General features: G+C 36.1%; 2 protein-coding genes across 2 annotated transcripts in view; one reads left to right on the top strand and one right to left on the bottom strand.

The window, feature by feature from the left end:
- The window catches only part of Slc6a14 (solute carrier family 6 member 14), a 28,001-nt gene extending 16,610 nt beyond the window's left edge, over positions 1-11,391 (top strand). Inside the window, exons 8-14 of the mRNA XM_021153307.2 lie at positions 301-529; positions 2,961-3,086; positions 5,273-5,391; positions 5,854-5,953; positions 6,234-6,343; positions 8,473-8,640; positions 9,948-11,391. Of these exons, the coding sequence (XP_021008966.1) occupies positions 301-529; positions 2,961-3,086; positions 5,273-5,391; positions 5,854-5,953; positions 6,234-6,343; positions 8,473-8,640; positions 9,948-10,094 (999 nt within the window). The 3' untranslated portion in view covers positions 10,095-11,391. The remainder of the gene's footprint in view (positions 1-300; positions 530-2,960; positions 3,087-5,272; positions 5,392-5,853; positions 5,954-6,233; positions 6,344-8,472; positions 8,641-9,947) is intronic.
- A 155-nt stretch (positions 11,392-11,546) lies between these two features.
- LOC147004833 (uncharacterized) lies at positions 11,547-14,681 on the bottom strand. The gene is made up of 2 exons (XM_085838240.1): positions 14,504-14,681; positions 11,547-12,799 (listed from the first exon to the last, which is right to left on the bottom strand). The coding sequence occupies exons 1-2, from the start codon at positions 14,585-14,587 to the stop codon at positions 12,506-12,508; spliced, it is 378 nt and encodes a 125-aa protein (XP_085694366.1). The 5' UTR covers positions 14,588-14,681; the 3' UTR covers positions 11,547-12,505.
- Between the last annotated feature and the right edge of the window lie 1,365 nt (positions 14,682-16,046).

The raw sequence follows: 16,046 nt of genomic DNA, 5'->3' as shown, positions 1-16,046 counted from the left end.
AGCCAGACTGGTCTACAGAGCAAGTTCCAGGACAGTCAGAGAACATAGCAAGGCCTTGTCTTGAAGTTTATGGATGAGGAAATCACAGACACCAAAGTCAGAGTCAGTTACTAATGGAGCATGAAAAACACACACAGAGAAATTAAGACTCCTACCATTGTCTTCTTCACCTTGATGGTTGACATTTAAGTATTCATTTCCTTATGTTATAATACACTCATATTAACCCATGAATTATTTTATATGAATTCAATTTTTAGTGTGCATGTTTCAAACTTAAAAAAAAATGTTCTCTTATAGGTCTGGAAGGATGCTGCCACTCAGATATTTTATTCCCTTTCTGTGGCTTGGGGTGGCTTAGTGGCTCTGTCATCTTACAACAAGTTCAACAACAACTGTTACTCTGATGCAATTATAGTTTGCTTGACAAACTGCCTCACTAGTGTGTTTGCTGGATTTGCTATATTTTCTATTCTGGGACACATGGCTCATATATCTGGAAAAGAAGTCTCTCAAGTTGTAAAATCAGGTATATAATTCTTTATGATACCAAGTTGGATTAATTAGATATAGCTCACTTATGAAACTCTGGTATAACTTATAGTCATCTATACTTATGATTAGAGTTATTGTATTTTTCAGTTCATTTGACATAATTTATTTTAATATAATAGCTCCTAAAAGATCTGGATAGACAGGAGTATTTTATGGAACTGTTAATTCTGAAGACATAATGTTGGGAACATATTTCAGTTGGTACAGTGCTTGGCAAGCATGCACAATGCCCTGAGTTTTATTTTTAGCATCTCATAAAGCAGATATGGTGTTCTATGCATGTAATCTCAGCACTTGGGAAGTAGAGATAGGAGGATTAGAAATTCAAGACTAGCCTTATTTACTGAGATAAACTGAGGCCAGCTGAGGCTGCATGAGACCTTAGCTAAAAGAATGAGAAAAGAAGACAATTTTCTGTATTTTATTTAATACTTCAAATGAATTACTCAATCCACAATTACAAGGTTCAGGTATAATGATAAGGATATTCTATGCTTTATGAGAGAAACAACTATGACCAAATTTTCCCATATGCAATTAACAGTATTGGATCTGAACTTTTAAACTTATATAATAGGAAGAATCAAGTGACCCAGTACATAATTGTGTACAGCTCTCAAGGAATCTGATTAACAAACTTTCTAACCCTAAGGACAATAGTCAAAGGATGCTTGGTGTCCAGCTATAAGACCCATAGAAAATGAGTTCTAGGATTATTCAAGTAAGAATCTCTTGGAAACGTTTATTATATTTAATATAATATAATAGAAATATTAAAGAATCCCTGTATGAAAAGGGATTTTGGAGATCATTTAATGTCCATTTCCTCATAGTTCACTGATACACAGAAACATTTTGTCTTGCACAAATGTAAATATTTAGAAAGTCATAGAGACTAGTTGAAAAGCTAATGGTATGAACTCTATGTCAGTACTCTGGGAAGGTACAGAAACTGAAAGTACTTAAAACTGATGGTCACATGGAAAAACTGGAACAAACTACAAAGTGCTTTAAAGGTTATAGCATCAAATTGAAAATGAGATTCCATCTAGGACTTTATTTTATATACAATATTGCAGGTATCTATAAACTGAAATAGTATTACTTATAATTATTCTGGGTAAATAATTGGCAAGACAGTGGAAGACTAAATTCATTCCAGCTAGGCATGGTATGATCCATTCCTTTAATCCCAGTCCTAGGAAGGCAGAAGTTGGCAGATTTCTCTCAGTCTGGTCTAGATGACAAGTTCCAGGACAGCCAAGCTATATAGAAAGACCCCACCTCAAAAAGCAACAACCACACAAATCCATTTTGTACATTTATTTTTGTAAATATTTCATTTTTTCATTTTATTTTTTACAAATTTTAGGATAAGGTGAACTAATTTACATTTTTGTCATTTAAGAAATATGTTCTTCTTTGTAATCAGTCTTTTTGTTACTGAGAGAGGGTCTCATGAATTCCAGGCTAGTATCAAACTCAGTATGAAATAAAGGATGATTTGGAACTCCTGATCCTCCTTTTCTCCACACAAGTCCTGAGATAACAGGTGTGTGCCACCACACCTCATGCCAGTCAATTGATTACAGTCTGGATACGTGGCTAACTGGGTAAAAGCATTTGTTATGCAAGCACAAGGACCAGAGTTCAAATCCCACAAATCTCTGCAAAAGCCTATGCTTAGTGTGAAAAATCTGTAGTACCAGAACATGGAGAGACAAGAGGCAAAGATAAGAGAATCCTCACTTATGGGCCAGCTATCCAGAAATAAACAGCAGAGAAAAAAAGAGGGGAAAGACCATATTTCAGCAAGATTTAAAGCAAAGGCCAACATCCAAGGTTGTTCTCAGACCTCTATATGCACAGTATGGCCCTTGAATTCCTGAACTCTTGCATGAATGATGCATGAATGAACACACACAGAGAGACACAGACACACACACACACATTTATACATTAAAACACTAAAATAATGAAAGGTTTAAAATTCTAAGACAACTTTTATGAAAAAGAATGTATTAGTAGCTTAATTTATGTCATATACTCACATTAGTGTGACAGCTCAACATTTATTTACTATTACTGTGTATGAGAGAGGAAAGAGAGAGCGAGGGCAGGTCTATGCACATCACAGTGTTTGTGTGGAGGTCAAAGGACAATATTCAGGAATCTGTTCTCTCCTTCCATCATAGACTTTGGGGATTGAACTCAGGTCATCAAGCTTAAGTGGCAAGTGCTTTCACCCAGTGAGCCACGTCTCTGGACTCCAGTAAAACAAAGACGCTAGGACATCAGTTGCATTGCCAAAGCATGATGAGGTTTTAACAGTATATTACTTTGAAAATGTTCAAATGTGTAAATTTTCCTGGCAATTAATTTAAAAACTCACACGTTTTTCTTAGGATTTGACTTGGCATTCATTGCCTATCCTGAAGCTCTAGCTCAACTCCCAGCTGGTCCATTCTGGTCCATATTATTTTTCTTCATGCTTTTAACATTGGGCCTTGATTCTCAGTTTGCTTCTATTGGTAAGTAATAACTTTTAGTATTAAAGAACTGATATTTAATCCTGTTTCCTGTACTTGAAACCATCCTATTTCATTATCAGGTAATATCATACCATATCCTTTTAGCTACTATTAACAGAATGAATTTTACAAATTATTTTAATTTAAAAATTAAATCCATAAAAGTATGATATACTTATTTACTTGGCACAGAAAATACTTTATTCTATTTGCTTCAGATAGATATTTTGGAGGGGGTCATTTTTCAGTTACTTTATTCAGAGTTTTGTATTTGTTTCTTAATTCAGTGCACACTATACAAAGCAATGTAAAAATGACAATTTTCTCTTCCCTGCCCCCTGTACCTGGACAACCTCATTTCTCCCTGAAAACTTGATTTTAGCTTGAAAGAGTTTTAACAAAACACATATTTTTCATTATTTTTTTGTAGAGGCAACCACTATAATCGCTAGTGTCCTATTTGATTCAAGTGTATATGCATGTACATGAGTGAATGTGTTATACAAACCTCCATATATACATTCATATATACATGTTTGTACGTATATAAACATGTCCATTAATAGCATAATTTTAAATATTTCATATAAATTTGAAGTTTCATGGTATATATATATATATATATATATGCTATCTTAACAAGACATATGGGTCTATTATATCATATATTATCCTATTGACTAGTATTTTGAATCATCTTTTAAAAATTCTACACACTGCAGCTGGGGAGCTGTCTTAGTTAGAAAAGTAGTTGCTATGCTCTCATCATGATATTACTTTGAACTCCAATATCTTTATAAAATCTGGGCAAAGTGGCACAGTCCTGTAATCTCAAGGCTGGACAGGTGGAGAGAGTAGTATTGTTGGGGGCTCACTGTTTCATCAATAGAGTCCATTTGTGAACTCCAGGTTCAGTGAGAAACCCTGTCTCAGAAAAACAATGTGAAAGGCACTTGAGAAGACTGCCCTCTGCCCACTTACTTGTAGCACACATGTGCACATGCACCTCACGTATGTGCTTTCATATACTCACACATAGAAATGCAAATTGCACACAATGAATACATTCTTTTTATGTATGGTTCTGTGTATACAAATGAAATTTCCTAAAGGTACACAACTAGAAAATTTGAAAAAAGTTTGAAAATATTACATTTTTAGTAATTCTTTGAGAATTTTGTATAGTGTATTTAGATTGTATTCAACTAGACTCTTCCCATATCACCTCCATATCTCTTTTCTTTTCTGTCTTTACTAAGCCACTGACTCAAATTTGTCCTACCCATATACATAGTGGGTCATTCACTGGTCCATCCAATGGACCAACCGTCACACATTTACAGAAAACTGACTGTTACTCCTCTAGAAGTCAACTGTCATTAGCTTTTCAGTTAAATGTGAGAACAAATGCCCCCTCCCCCATGGTGCTGGAATGTTGACTGGCTTGTTCTTGCATAGGCAATTACAGCTGTGAGTTCATGAGTGCAGTGCTTCTGTCACAACTAGAGGATACCCTTTTGCTCTGAGGCCTGCATGACCGCTGGCTTTTAATCTTTCTGCCTCTTCTGTTATGATCCCTAGGCCTTGGTGTGTGTTATCTATGTGATACAAATGTCCCATTTGTTGCAGAGTCTGTGAATGTGTATGCATACAAACACACACAAATTACCCACACAGGTGAAATAACTCCCCATAGATATAATTCTATGTACACAAAAGAAATTTCCCTAAAGCACACACCTGGGACGTTTGAAACAATTTTTATATCATTGCATAATATATCCCATTTTCTTACTTTATTCTGTTTATAGGACAAATTTAGGTTCTTCTGGTTGATTTCCAAAGCCTTCAAATATGTCAAATATAATTATTATAGATCTTTCTACTTATACATTTTTCCTTTAGATAAATCTATTAGACATCCTATTCTTCCCTTCTTTCCTCTTTCTCCCCCTCCTTTTATTTCCACACTCTCTCTCCTTCTCAGTCCTTCTGTTTACTTGTTCTCTCTTCCTCTTTTGCTGCTGGAAACCAAACCTGGGGACTAAGAGAAAAGACCTTATTGGCTGTTAAGAAACAATGCCCAGAGTGTATTCTCAGCTTCTTTGTGTAAATTCAATGAATAGAAATTGAATTCTCTGATAGTCTTATTCAGTTGAAATGTAATACACCATTTCCTCCTCTAGAAACAATTACAACAACAATTCAAGATTTGTTTCCCAAAGCAATGAAGCGCATGCGGGTTCCTATCACTTTGGGATGCTGCTTGATTTTGTTTCTCCTTGGCCTCGTTTGTGTGACTCAGGTACAGAATAGCTTTTAACTTTTGTAGACAAATACTAATTGGAATATACTTTTAAATTTAAACAAATATACTAAGGTTCAAGCTGGTGTTTTGTGACAGGTTCAGTTTCTATTTGGATGGAAGTTTTCCAAAATTCAGTTATTTTCTCCTTTGTAACTTTGCTAGTACATAGTCTCCAATAATGACAATTTTCCAAGTAACACATGGATTATAAAGTCTATTTTCTTGTTAGCTATTACAGAGCTCATAATCAACTGCTCTAAATGGTAACATTTTGCCAATATTGTAGTATATTATTTAAAAAAATCTTGTTTTTAAGACAAAAACCATACTTGAATTTATACTTGGAATATACATTTCATATAGTTTTAAAATATAATCTATTTGAATACATTACCAAAATTGTAGTTAAAATATAATTGTAATTTGTGTGAATTTTGTTTTTGTTTTGTTTCCTTGTAGGCTGGAATTTACTGGGTTCATTTGATTGATCACTTCTGTGCTGGATGGGGAATTTTAATTGCTGCTATCTTGGAAATTGCAGGAATCATCTGGATTTATGGTAAGTGGTGATTGCAGATCTGTTTATAAGTCTTATACACTATCATTTAATTCATTTTCATTAAGATTATATAATCATATTTATAATTGCACATATAGTTGTAAAATACAATTTATTGCGCAAAGTACATTATGAATTAATTGGAATATGAAACGGGATTCCAGGTATATGCTTCACTGTTGCAGTTTAGTGAGGTATTTAAATGAAGAAAACCAATTTGTATGACTATTCCTATGGAAGCTGTAAGAAAGGGCTCAGAGTCTGAAATTGTTCTCTGTAGGAGGAAATCGATTCATTGAAGATATAGAAATGATGATTGGAGCAAAAAGATGGATATTCTGGCTTTGGTGGAGAGCTTGCTGGTTTGTCATCACTCCTATTCTGTTGTCTGTAAGTAACAGTATTCAATGAACTTGCTATTGATAATATGAGTCATACCTTTAAATGTACGATTATACTTTGTTCTAAGTAATTCCTCCACCAGCTCCAACTGGTTCTCTTCGCATGTGTGTTAGACATGCATGTGTGTGTATATGTGTGTCAGTTGAGCAGGAAAATATACCTTTTTTGGAAAAGAGTAGTACAACTCAGAGATTAAGTCCCAGAACATCTCCTAACTGCCTTAATTATTTCTAGTGAATTTTGAAAAAAAAATCTAAAAATCATTTAGAGCAGTCGTTTTCAAATTTAATGCTGTGTCCCTTCAGTATACCTCATGTTGTGGTGGTCCCCAATGATAAAATTTCATTGGCACTTCATAATTATTTCGATAGTTATGAATTGTAAATAATTGTGTTTTTCAATGCTTGGGCGACCCCTGTGAAAAGGTTGTTTGACCCTCAAAGTGGTTGCAACTCATGGGTTGACTATCGCTGATTGAAAGGAAAATTTTATTACCTTCTTTGGAGGGAGGATTTTTTTTTTAATCTCAGCCTAGCCTTGAAATCAGTATGTAGCTGAGCATCATCTTTAACTCTGGATGCTCTTGCTTCCATCCTTTGTGAATACTGAGATTTCAAATAAATCTTAGATTTTTGTAACACGTTTTTTTTTATTGGATATTTTATTTACATTTCAATTTTATCCCCCTCCCTGGTTTCCCCCCTCCTGGAAACCCTTACCTTCCCATCCTCCTCCCCCTTCTATGAGGGTGTTCCTCCACCCACTGACCTAAACACACCTCCTTGCCCTTGATTATCCTACACTGGGGCATCTATTGAGCCTTCATAGGACCAAGGACCTGTCCTTCCATTGATGCATTGACAAGGCCATCCTCTGCTACATATGAAGCTGGAGCCAGGTGTACTCCTTTGTTGATGGCTTAGTCCCTGGGAGCTCTGGGGGTTCTGGTTGGTTGATATTGTTGTTCTTCCTATGGGGTTGCAATCCCCTTCAACTCCTTCAGACCTTTCTCTAACTCCTCTACTGGGGATCCTGCACTCAGTCCAATGGTTGGCTGCGAGTCTCTGCCAAGATGCTCCAACATGTAATTAGGACACATACTCCACTATGTTCATAGCAGCCTTATTTATAATAGCTAGAAGCTGCAAAGAACCCAGATGTCTTTCAACAGAGGAATGGATACAGAAATTGTGATACATTTACACAATGGAGTACTATTCAGCTATTAAAACAATGACTTCATGAAATTCTTAGGCAAATGGATGGAACTAGAAAATATCATCCTGAGTAAGGTAACCCAATCACAAAAGAACACACATGGTATGCACTCACTGATAAGTGGATATAAGCCCAAAGGCTCCAAATAACCAAGATACAATTCACAGACCACATGAAGATCAAGAAGGAGGAAGACCAAAGTGTGGGTACTTCATTCCTTCTTTAAAGGAGAACAAAATACTCACAGGATGGAGATAAAGTATAGAGCAGAAATTGAAAGATAGACCATCCAGAGACTGCCCCACATGGGGATCCATCCCATATACAGTCACCAAATCCAGACACTTGTGGTTGCCAAGAAGTGCTGCTGAAAGGAGCCTGTTATGGCTGTCTCCTGAGAAGTCCTGCCAGAACCTTTGTAACACTTCTTGTACTAATATCAAACTTATTATTTTTTTTTATTCAAGAAGAGGCTAGGAGGGAATTGTGTTTGGTTAAATGTGCCAGTACTACATGTTTAAATTTGAGTAATGGGGTAGGGGTTGGGGGAAAAAAGTTGTGTCTTGTACAACAAATAACAGCAGTTAAAGAGGGACAGAAAAGTCTACTTGTGCATTCTCACTCGATTTTTTATATATATGCTAGCTATCTTGTGGCATAGACTGAAACCAAACTAACAGTTTAAAATCCTTGTGTATGTGTCCACAAGAAAGTTGTTGGAAAAGGTAATTTTATTTTTTATTTGCCTTGGAGAAAACTCTATAATGCCTTCTATTGTTACCCATTTATCCTACTTACATAATTATAGCTTAATTTTATTGTTTGATAAATATCAAATTATGACTCATTTATAACACAAAGTCTAATCTTTTGTATTTTTTAATGCTTTCCTTTCTTAGGCAATTCTAGTCTGGTCACTGGTGAAATTTCACAGACCTGATTATGCTGATATTCCATATCCTGACTGGGGAGTTGCTCTTGGCTGGTGTATGATCATTTTCTGCATTATTTGGATACCAATTATGGCTATCATAAAAATAGTTCAGGCAGAAGGAAACATACTTCAGGTAAGCACATTTAAATTATATATATATATATATATATATATATATATATATATATATATATAATAAAATTTGACATTACTTATATTTTACTATAAGTTCCTTGTAGAAGTCTGTTACTGTATCCTCAGGTCTTATGGCACTCTTTAGGACATAACATTTGTGATCTCTGCATTTATTTGTATAGTTATTCTTATAGATGTCAAAAAAGCAAATGACCCATTTGCTTCTTCTCTATGTAATCTTTACTTTTTAATCTTCATATGTCTGTAGTACAGAGTCTAATATTGTAATTAAGTTGTATTTATTTGAATTAGCTTGGTAAATTATCTTTCATCCATTACTGCTCTTGAATCATCTTTCTTCCACAGAGGCCTACAGTAATAGAGTTTATCAAGTCTACACTGACAAGATAGGCATAGGAAACTTAATTTTAGTAAGTTCCTCTTCTTATCCAAGAGCAGATCTAAATAAATGGTTCGATATTTGGAACTTCCTTTTCTCAATTTTTGAAACATATCCAGTGCACAATAGTTTAGCTTCCCATCAGATTCTTTGTGACAAGGACTAAAATGAATCCAAGAAAGCTGCTTTTTTTCTAAAGGTGTCATATGCCTATCTTCTGAAATCATTCTTTTGGTGTAGTAGTTAGGATAATTCTATTAACAGGTAATAGCAATTTATTTGGTTACAATTGTTAGATGGTGTTTAAGATATCACCACTTTTCTTTTTTCATTAATTAGTTAATTTTCTTTACATTCTGCTCACAGTCCCCCACTCCCTGCCCATTACTGCCTCCCTTTCTCCTTAGAGAAAGGGAAGACTGCCTTGACTAGAACCGACTCTGGCACATCAAGGCATTGCAGGACTAATAGGCACACCCTCTCCCCCTGAGGTCAGACAAGGCAATCCAGGTAGGAGAAGGGGATCCAAAGGCAGGCAACAGAGACCAAAACAACCCTGCTCCAGTTATTAGAGGATCTGTATGAAAAGCAAGCTGTGCATTTGGTACAAATGCTTAGGGGACTAGTTCCAGCTCCCTGGCATGCCCCCTGGTTGGTGGCCCAGTCTTTGTTAGCCCTATTAGTTGACTCTACATCTTCTTGTGTCCTTGTTCCCTCCTGTCAATCTCTCCCCCATCAAACTCTTCCATAAGACTCCAGAGCTTACTACTTTTCTATGATTGTCATGTCATTCTTGCTAGCAAAAGCCTTTACCATAAAAGTGTAGTTTAATATTTGCCTTTTTTAAAATGGATAATAGCACTTAAATTCTAAAATAAGATTTTTTTTTTTTTTTTGTTATTCAGCGTATCATAAGCTGCTGTAGACCAGCTTCGAACTGGGGTCCATACCTGGAAAAACATCGTGGGGAGAGATATAGAGACATGGCTGAACCGGCAAAGGAGACTGACCATGAAATACCTACTATTAGTGGCAGTACAAAACCAGAATGAGATGTAACTTTTGAAAATATCTAATGGTTATATAATGTGATTTTGAAGAGTAAGGGAGATTTTTAATTTATTTGTATGTTAATCAATTAGGGAAATGTACATGTCATGCTCAGTACAGGATTGTAAGTACTTTTTTTCACTTAATCAAGAATGAAATATTAAAATGTGAATCTATCAGTGTTTAGTAATGTGTTTCCCTTTAAGATTAGCTATTTGTTAGTACATATACCCAGGTCTGTTTCGCAATGACATTTTGTAAATGTTACTGGAATGTTTTGTTCTGTTTTGTTTTTAGTGTACTGAAGGTCTCCTGCGAGACGATTACTTAGGAAGTGATCATACATTGTACTTTGTGATTTTAAACACACTGCTTCTGTAGTCTAAATATGTATTTTTCTCTTTCATAGAATAGGGAAATAATAAGTCAGCGACGTTAAAAGCTAGTGTTACACAGTTAAAGTCCTCACTTACCTTACAAATGTCACAAATTGGCCTGGGGTGATTGCTTAGTGACAAGATAAATGGCTATCACAGAGGATGTAGGTTCAATTCTCAGCACCAAGGTTACTAATACCATCTTTAACTCTAGTTCCAGGAAATCCAATGTCCTCTTCTGATGTCTATGATACTGCATGCACGTGGTGCACATACACACAGGCAAAAAAACACCCATACCAATAAAATAAAATGAATAAACCTCTTTACCCAAAGAAGTTCCACAAATATGTAGGAAAATGACTGTATGTTATATGAGGATTGTTGTTTAATATCTGTGATCCAAATATGTCTAAACATGTTATCAATTTATTATGTATCATGTTTTCTATGTAAACTTTGCAGTTGTACTCTTTAGTTAGAGTGGAATGATACAAAAGTGAGGAACAGGTATCCAGACAGTGATCAACCTAGGAAATGAAATATTGAAATTCTGAATACTTCTTCCCTTCCAGAATATCTTTATTCATTAAGTTGTATTTGGAATAAAACCACGACATGTTTAATTTTTATTGTGTTTCAGAAAAAACAAGTAGTTCATTACCTTCTCTGAATTCTAGATTCAACTGCAAATAGAATTTGTACAAAATTGTTACTGATAACATGACTTTAAATCTGGCATTTTTTGATAATGATATATATCTAACAGATAAATGGCAATAATCTTGTCTTTTATAGATTTGTTTTTGCCTAAGTGTAATAAAGTATTCATATATGAATTGATGCTAATTGTTAATTAATTGTCACCAATAAAATTTTTATATCCTGTTTTCCTCACAAATGATACCTTATGCTTTTTATGAATTTTTGATCTATGGTTTAAATATCACAACTTAAGATGTTAAATTCTATCCTAAATATATAGCGAACATTTCAAGATTTATGCTGAGCTTAAGGAGATTAAAATACTGAAATTTTAGGTATCATTTTCTCTGGATGTGGATTTGTATTCTAGGGGATAGTGAGTCCATTATTTTCATAAAATTGTCAAAGAGATCTATGACTCAAAAATAATATAACTTTTAAGAACCATCATCTCAATGATTCACAAATAAGATGAACGTTTGGTGATACATTGAAGGCTTTCCTTGTGAATCGATACAATGCTGTGAGCAAGGATAGGGAGATTAAGTCCTAGTTAGATGTTATTTTATAGAATATTATGTGAGATAGATTACAAACTAAAGCTTAGAAAAGTTACTTTGCATTGCAATTCAACTCATATTAAAGCTTGCTCCCATTATATGTTTAGTACTATTTCAGGGTTGTACTTTTCACCAATGAAATATATGCATGCAATTTGTGGAGGTAAATCTGTGGAGATAATTTGGGCAGGGAGAGGATAAAATGGAAATAATTTTTTTTCAGAAGCTGGTCAGAAGGAGTAGTTAAAGACTTGTATCATTACCTTCAAGTGTGGATAAAATAGATCTTAATCACCATTTTAATTTATGGCAAACATGTATTACAGGCTGGCAAATAACAACTCTTTTTTACTATAAAGATTTTATAATAATAGTAAGCAGTCATCAGCATAATAGACAACAGCTCCATGTAGTTCCTCTCCCTTTGAGACAAATGCAGTCCTTTAGATGAAAATTTCAAACTTAAATGAAGTTATTCTTGCTATTTTGTAAGCTATACATTTTTAAACTCCCTTCCCTTTTTGTACTATACTCTTCTACATCTTTTCCCTATAATATATAATTAAGTGTATATAAATTACTAATTGAATACTATATAATAAATTATAATACTTTATATCTAATCAATAATATATTAACCAGTGCCCATAATTGATTCTTAAAACAGAATGCCAGGGAAGCAATAAATGTCTGTAAGCCGAATCTGACACCCACATTCTTTTAATGCTTCATTTTTTATGTTGCCACAAACAACTGCATAGCATCAGTGTTTTAATTGTTACCATCGCTGTCAGAATCCTTGTCTGGCTTTCGAGTGGGTTTCTTGATGATTTTCACGCAATCATACAAGCCTTTTATCATCATAAACTGTTCTAGTTTGTCTACCTTGCTGTTGAGTGAATTAGTCTTGACTGATGCTTGCTTTTTACCAGGACCACGTCGAACACCACTGGCTAAAAGTATGCGGTTGATGCTAAGCGGAACGAAGGGAATGTGGTTTCGCATTGCAGTTACTTTTTTCCCTCCAGGATACAACTTCTTGGGTGATTTTTTATCCATGATCAACTGTAAATAGAATTATACTGTTGTGATTTATCAAAGCCTGGCAAATCCTAGATCCCATCTCATGCCAATTTAGTTATAAACCCAATTGATTCACACTAAAAGCTAGAGATTAGAAATCTTTTGAAGGGTGACACTAATTCACAAGTGTGTTTTACTTATATATAGATTGGGTGGTGGTGGTGGAGCTCAAAGAAGTTGCCTTGTTATCCAAAATGCTATATTTTTACATAAATTTTCCAGGAAGTCCAGTAGTAGCTTTTACCCATAACCTTGACTTTTATGTAAAAACACTTCACTGAAACTTTAACAACACATTTAGACCTGAAATAACTGAGTATACATAAGGTTTCTACTTTGCAAGCTAATAATATTAATAAAATAAAATAACGGGATCATGGTGGCCATTCATGCAGTTGCCTATAGTGGTAATTATACATATGTAACTGAATGGAGCCCTGACATAAGAAAAAGAAAACAGGATAGATTTTGCAATGTGTTGGCTTAGAGTGCAAAAAGAAAAATGAGAGAAGAGGGATTAATCCCTAGGAAGGGAGAGGAGGGGAGGGGGAGTAGAGGAGGACAGAGGAGGGAGGAGAGAAGAGGAGAGGAGAGGAGAGGAGAGGAGAGGAGAGGAGAGGAGAGGAGAGGAGAGGAGAGGAGAGGAGAGGAGAGGAGAGGAGAGGAGAGGAGAGGAGAGGAGAGGAGAGGAGAGGAGAGGAGAGGAGAGGAGAGGAGAGGAGAGGAGAGGAGAGGAGAGGAGAGGAGAGGAGAGGAGAGAAGAGAAGAGAAGAGAAGAGAAGAGAAAAGAGAAGAGAAGAGAAGAGGAGGAGGGGAGAGGAGAGGAGAGGAGAAGAGAAGAGAAGAGAAGAGAAGAGGAGAGGAGAGGAGAGGAGAGGAGAGGAGAAGAGAAGAGAAGAGAAGAGAAGAGAAGAGAAGAGAAGAGAAGAGAAGAGAAGAGAAGAGAAGAGAAGAGAAGAGAAGAGAAGAGAAGAGAAGAGAAGAGGAGAGGAGAGGAGAGGCAGGGTAGATTTTTAACATGAGGTAATAATTGTGGGGCACAGCAGCTTTTTTTTTTTAACAATTTAACATTTTATCCATTTTATTTAATTTTTTCAATTTTTAATTAGGTATTTAGCTCATTTACATTTCCAATGCTATACCACAAGTCCCCCATACCCACCCACCCCCCACTCCCCTACCCACCCTGAAAGAGAGGCCCATTGGACTTGCAAACTTTATATGCCCCAGTACAGGGGAACGCCAGGGCCAAAAAGGGGGAGTGGGTGGGTAGAAACAGCAGCTTTTAGCTCTTCTGTTTTCAAGTTGTGTGTGAGAGGCTCGCTGGATAGCCAATCAAATCATTGGTGACCTATGTCCATCTCCTAACTGACCACAACTATTGAATACAGTGGTGAATCCTGGGAAGCCCATATGGAAGAAACATGTAATGTCCAAATTCTAGGGAGGGCAGTGGCATTTGATGCTCTTCCCTTGGTTCCTTTCCCCTCTCTGTTCTTTTTTTCTGTCATATATTTAAAATTTTTAATTAGAAATTTTCTTTATTTACATTTCAAATGCTATGCCCTTTCCTGGTTTACCCTCTGCTAACCTCCTATCCCCTCCTCCTCCCCCTGCTTCTTATAAAGAGAAGCCCATCCCCATATTCAGCTAGTTTAATCTTAGGGCAGTCTAATCGTAACTTACCTGGAACAGTAGTGTTAATAACGATATAATTAAGATAAGGAGAGAACCGCTCACTAGGACGAGTACGAGGTTCATGTTTATCATGGTTAGTTGTTTACTGATGTCTGCTTAATAGGAGGAAGATGTATTAGCGGCAGCAGCCAGACAGAGTCTGGTTTCAAGGAGGATACTTCCTACAGTGCCTGGTGATAAGTGGCATGAGTTGCCTGGCGCCCTGCCTTATATACCGCAGTTGAAGTCACGGCTCCTCATTGTCTACACAAGTGCAGCTTCATAATTAGGGTCCTCTCTCTGGCAAGACTATCCTGGGTAGCAGGAAGACTGGTGTGCCCTAGTCACTGCCTGGCTGGGTGTAGGATCAGGTCATTAGGTTGGAGAAAAATAATTGGGAGGTTGGGGTTAAATCCCACCAGAACGATACTGCGAAAAACATAGACTATATATAGATCCATGAAATGTGTGATGTAAAAAGCATTCACCCCTCCTTTGTTGCTTAAAGATACATGTCTTTGTTACAACCTCTATCACTCACTTGAAGAATGTTAAAGAGAAAATAAAAAACAGAAACACTCCAGGTACCATAAGTTGTGTGGTGTTGTCACCGGTGATGGGGTCCCACTGTAAGTTTGACTTAGCAGTAGTCTAGGGTGTTTGGAGGATTTTCATGGGAGTCTCTTGACCAACAACTCAATTGAATATAAACCAGACTTACCACTAGAAGCCTTATCTGCTAACAAAATCACCAGTTGACACTGGGTATCCCCCATTACTAGGAGTCCTCATAGGATCACCTTCATAGATTCCATGGACGAGGAGGCAGAAATAGTGTAAAAGCCAGAGGGAATGGACGATATCAAGAGAGAAAAGGCATCTGAATCAACTAAGCAAAGCGCATATGAGCTAACAGAGACTGAAACAACAAGCACAGGGCACACAAAGATCTATACCTGGTCCTTTGTAAATATATTATAGTTACTAGCTTAGTATTTTTAATGAGACTTCTGACTGTGAAAACAAGTGGATCTCTGGTTCTTGGCCCTGCTTTTGGGGCTGTTTTTCTTATTGGGTGGCTGTGTCCAACTTCAACAAGATAGTTTTTGTTTCATTTTATTATATTTTGTTTTGTCATGTTTGGTTGTTATCTCTTAAAAGCCTGTTCTTTTCTAAAGTTAGAAAGGGAATGGATCCAGAGGGAAGGGGAAGTGGGGAGGGGGGAGATGTGAGGGATAGAGGAAGGGGAGACTCTAATCAGAGCATATTGTATGAATAAAGACTCTATTTTCAATAAAAGGAAAATGATAAAGGAAACACAGAAGGAATGTGATTTGAAAAGAACAAACAAAAATCAGAAACACTGTGAAAGGTAGTGGGAAGCCAAATGTTGAACAACACTGATCAGAACTTTCTTCCCATGGCTTCTTTAGGATTTTCTCCAACCCTACCCTGCCCCCAGATATGCTATGTGTACTCATATCAATTTTTTGAGTTGAAAAAGTAATTTCAGGAATGTTTCTTCCTACAACCTTCACTACAAATTTGTTCA

The sequence above is a fragment of the Mus caroli genome, unplaced genomic scaffold (genome assembly GCF_978045245.1).
Source record: "Mus caroli unplaced genomic scaffold, Mus_caroli_1 scaffold_5, whole genome shotgun sequence".
In the NCBI taxonomy this organism is placed as follows: domain Eukaryota; kingdom Metazoa; phylum Chordata; class Mammalia; order Rodentia; family Muridae; genus Mus; species Mus caroli.
This window is presented reverse-complemented; position numbering and strand designations above follow the sequence as displayed.

What these genes read in the sequence shown, in the direction of transcription:
- LOC147004833 (XM_085838240.1), bottom strand. Translation starts at nt 14,587, where the DNA reads ATGATAAACATGAACCTCGTACTCGTCCTAGTGAGCGGTTCTCTCCTT. An exon ending in TATTAACACTACTGTTCCAG is followed by an intron (nt 12,800 to 14,503) that starts GTAAGTTACGAT and finishes TTCTATTTACAG; the next exon opens with TTGATCATGGATAAAAAATC.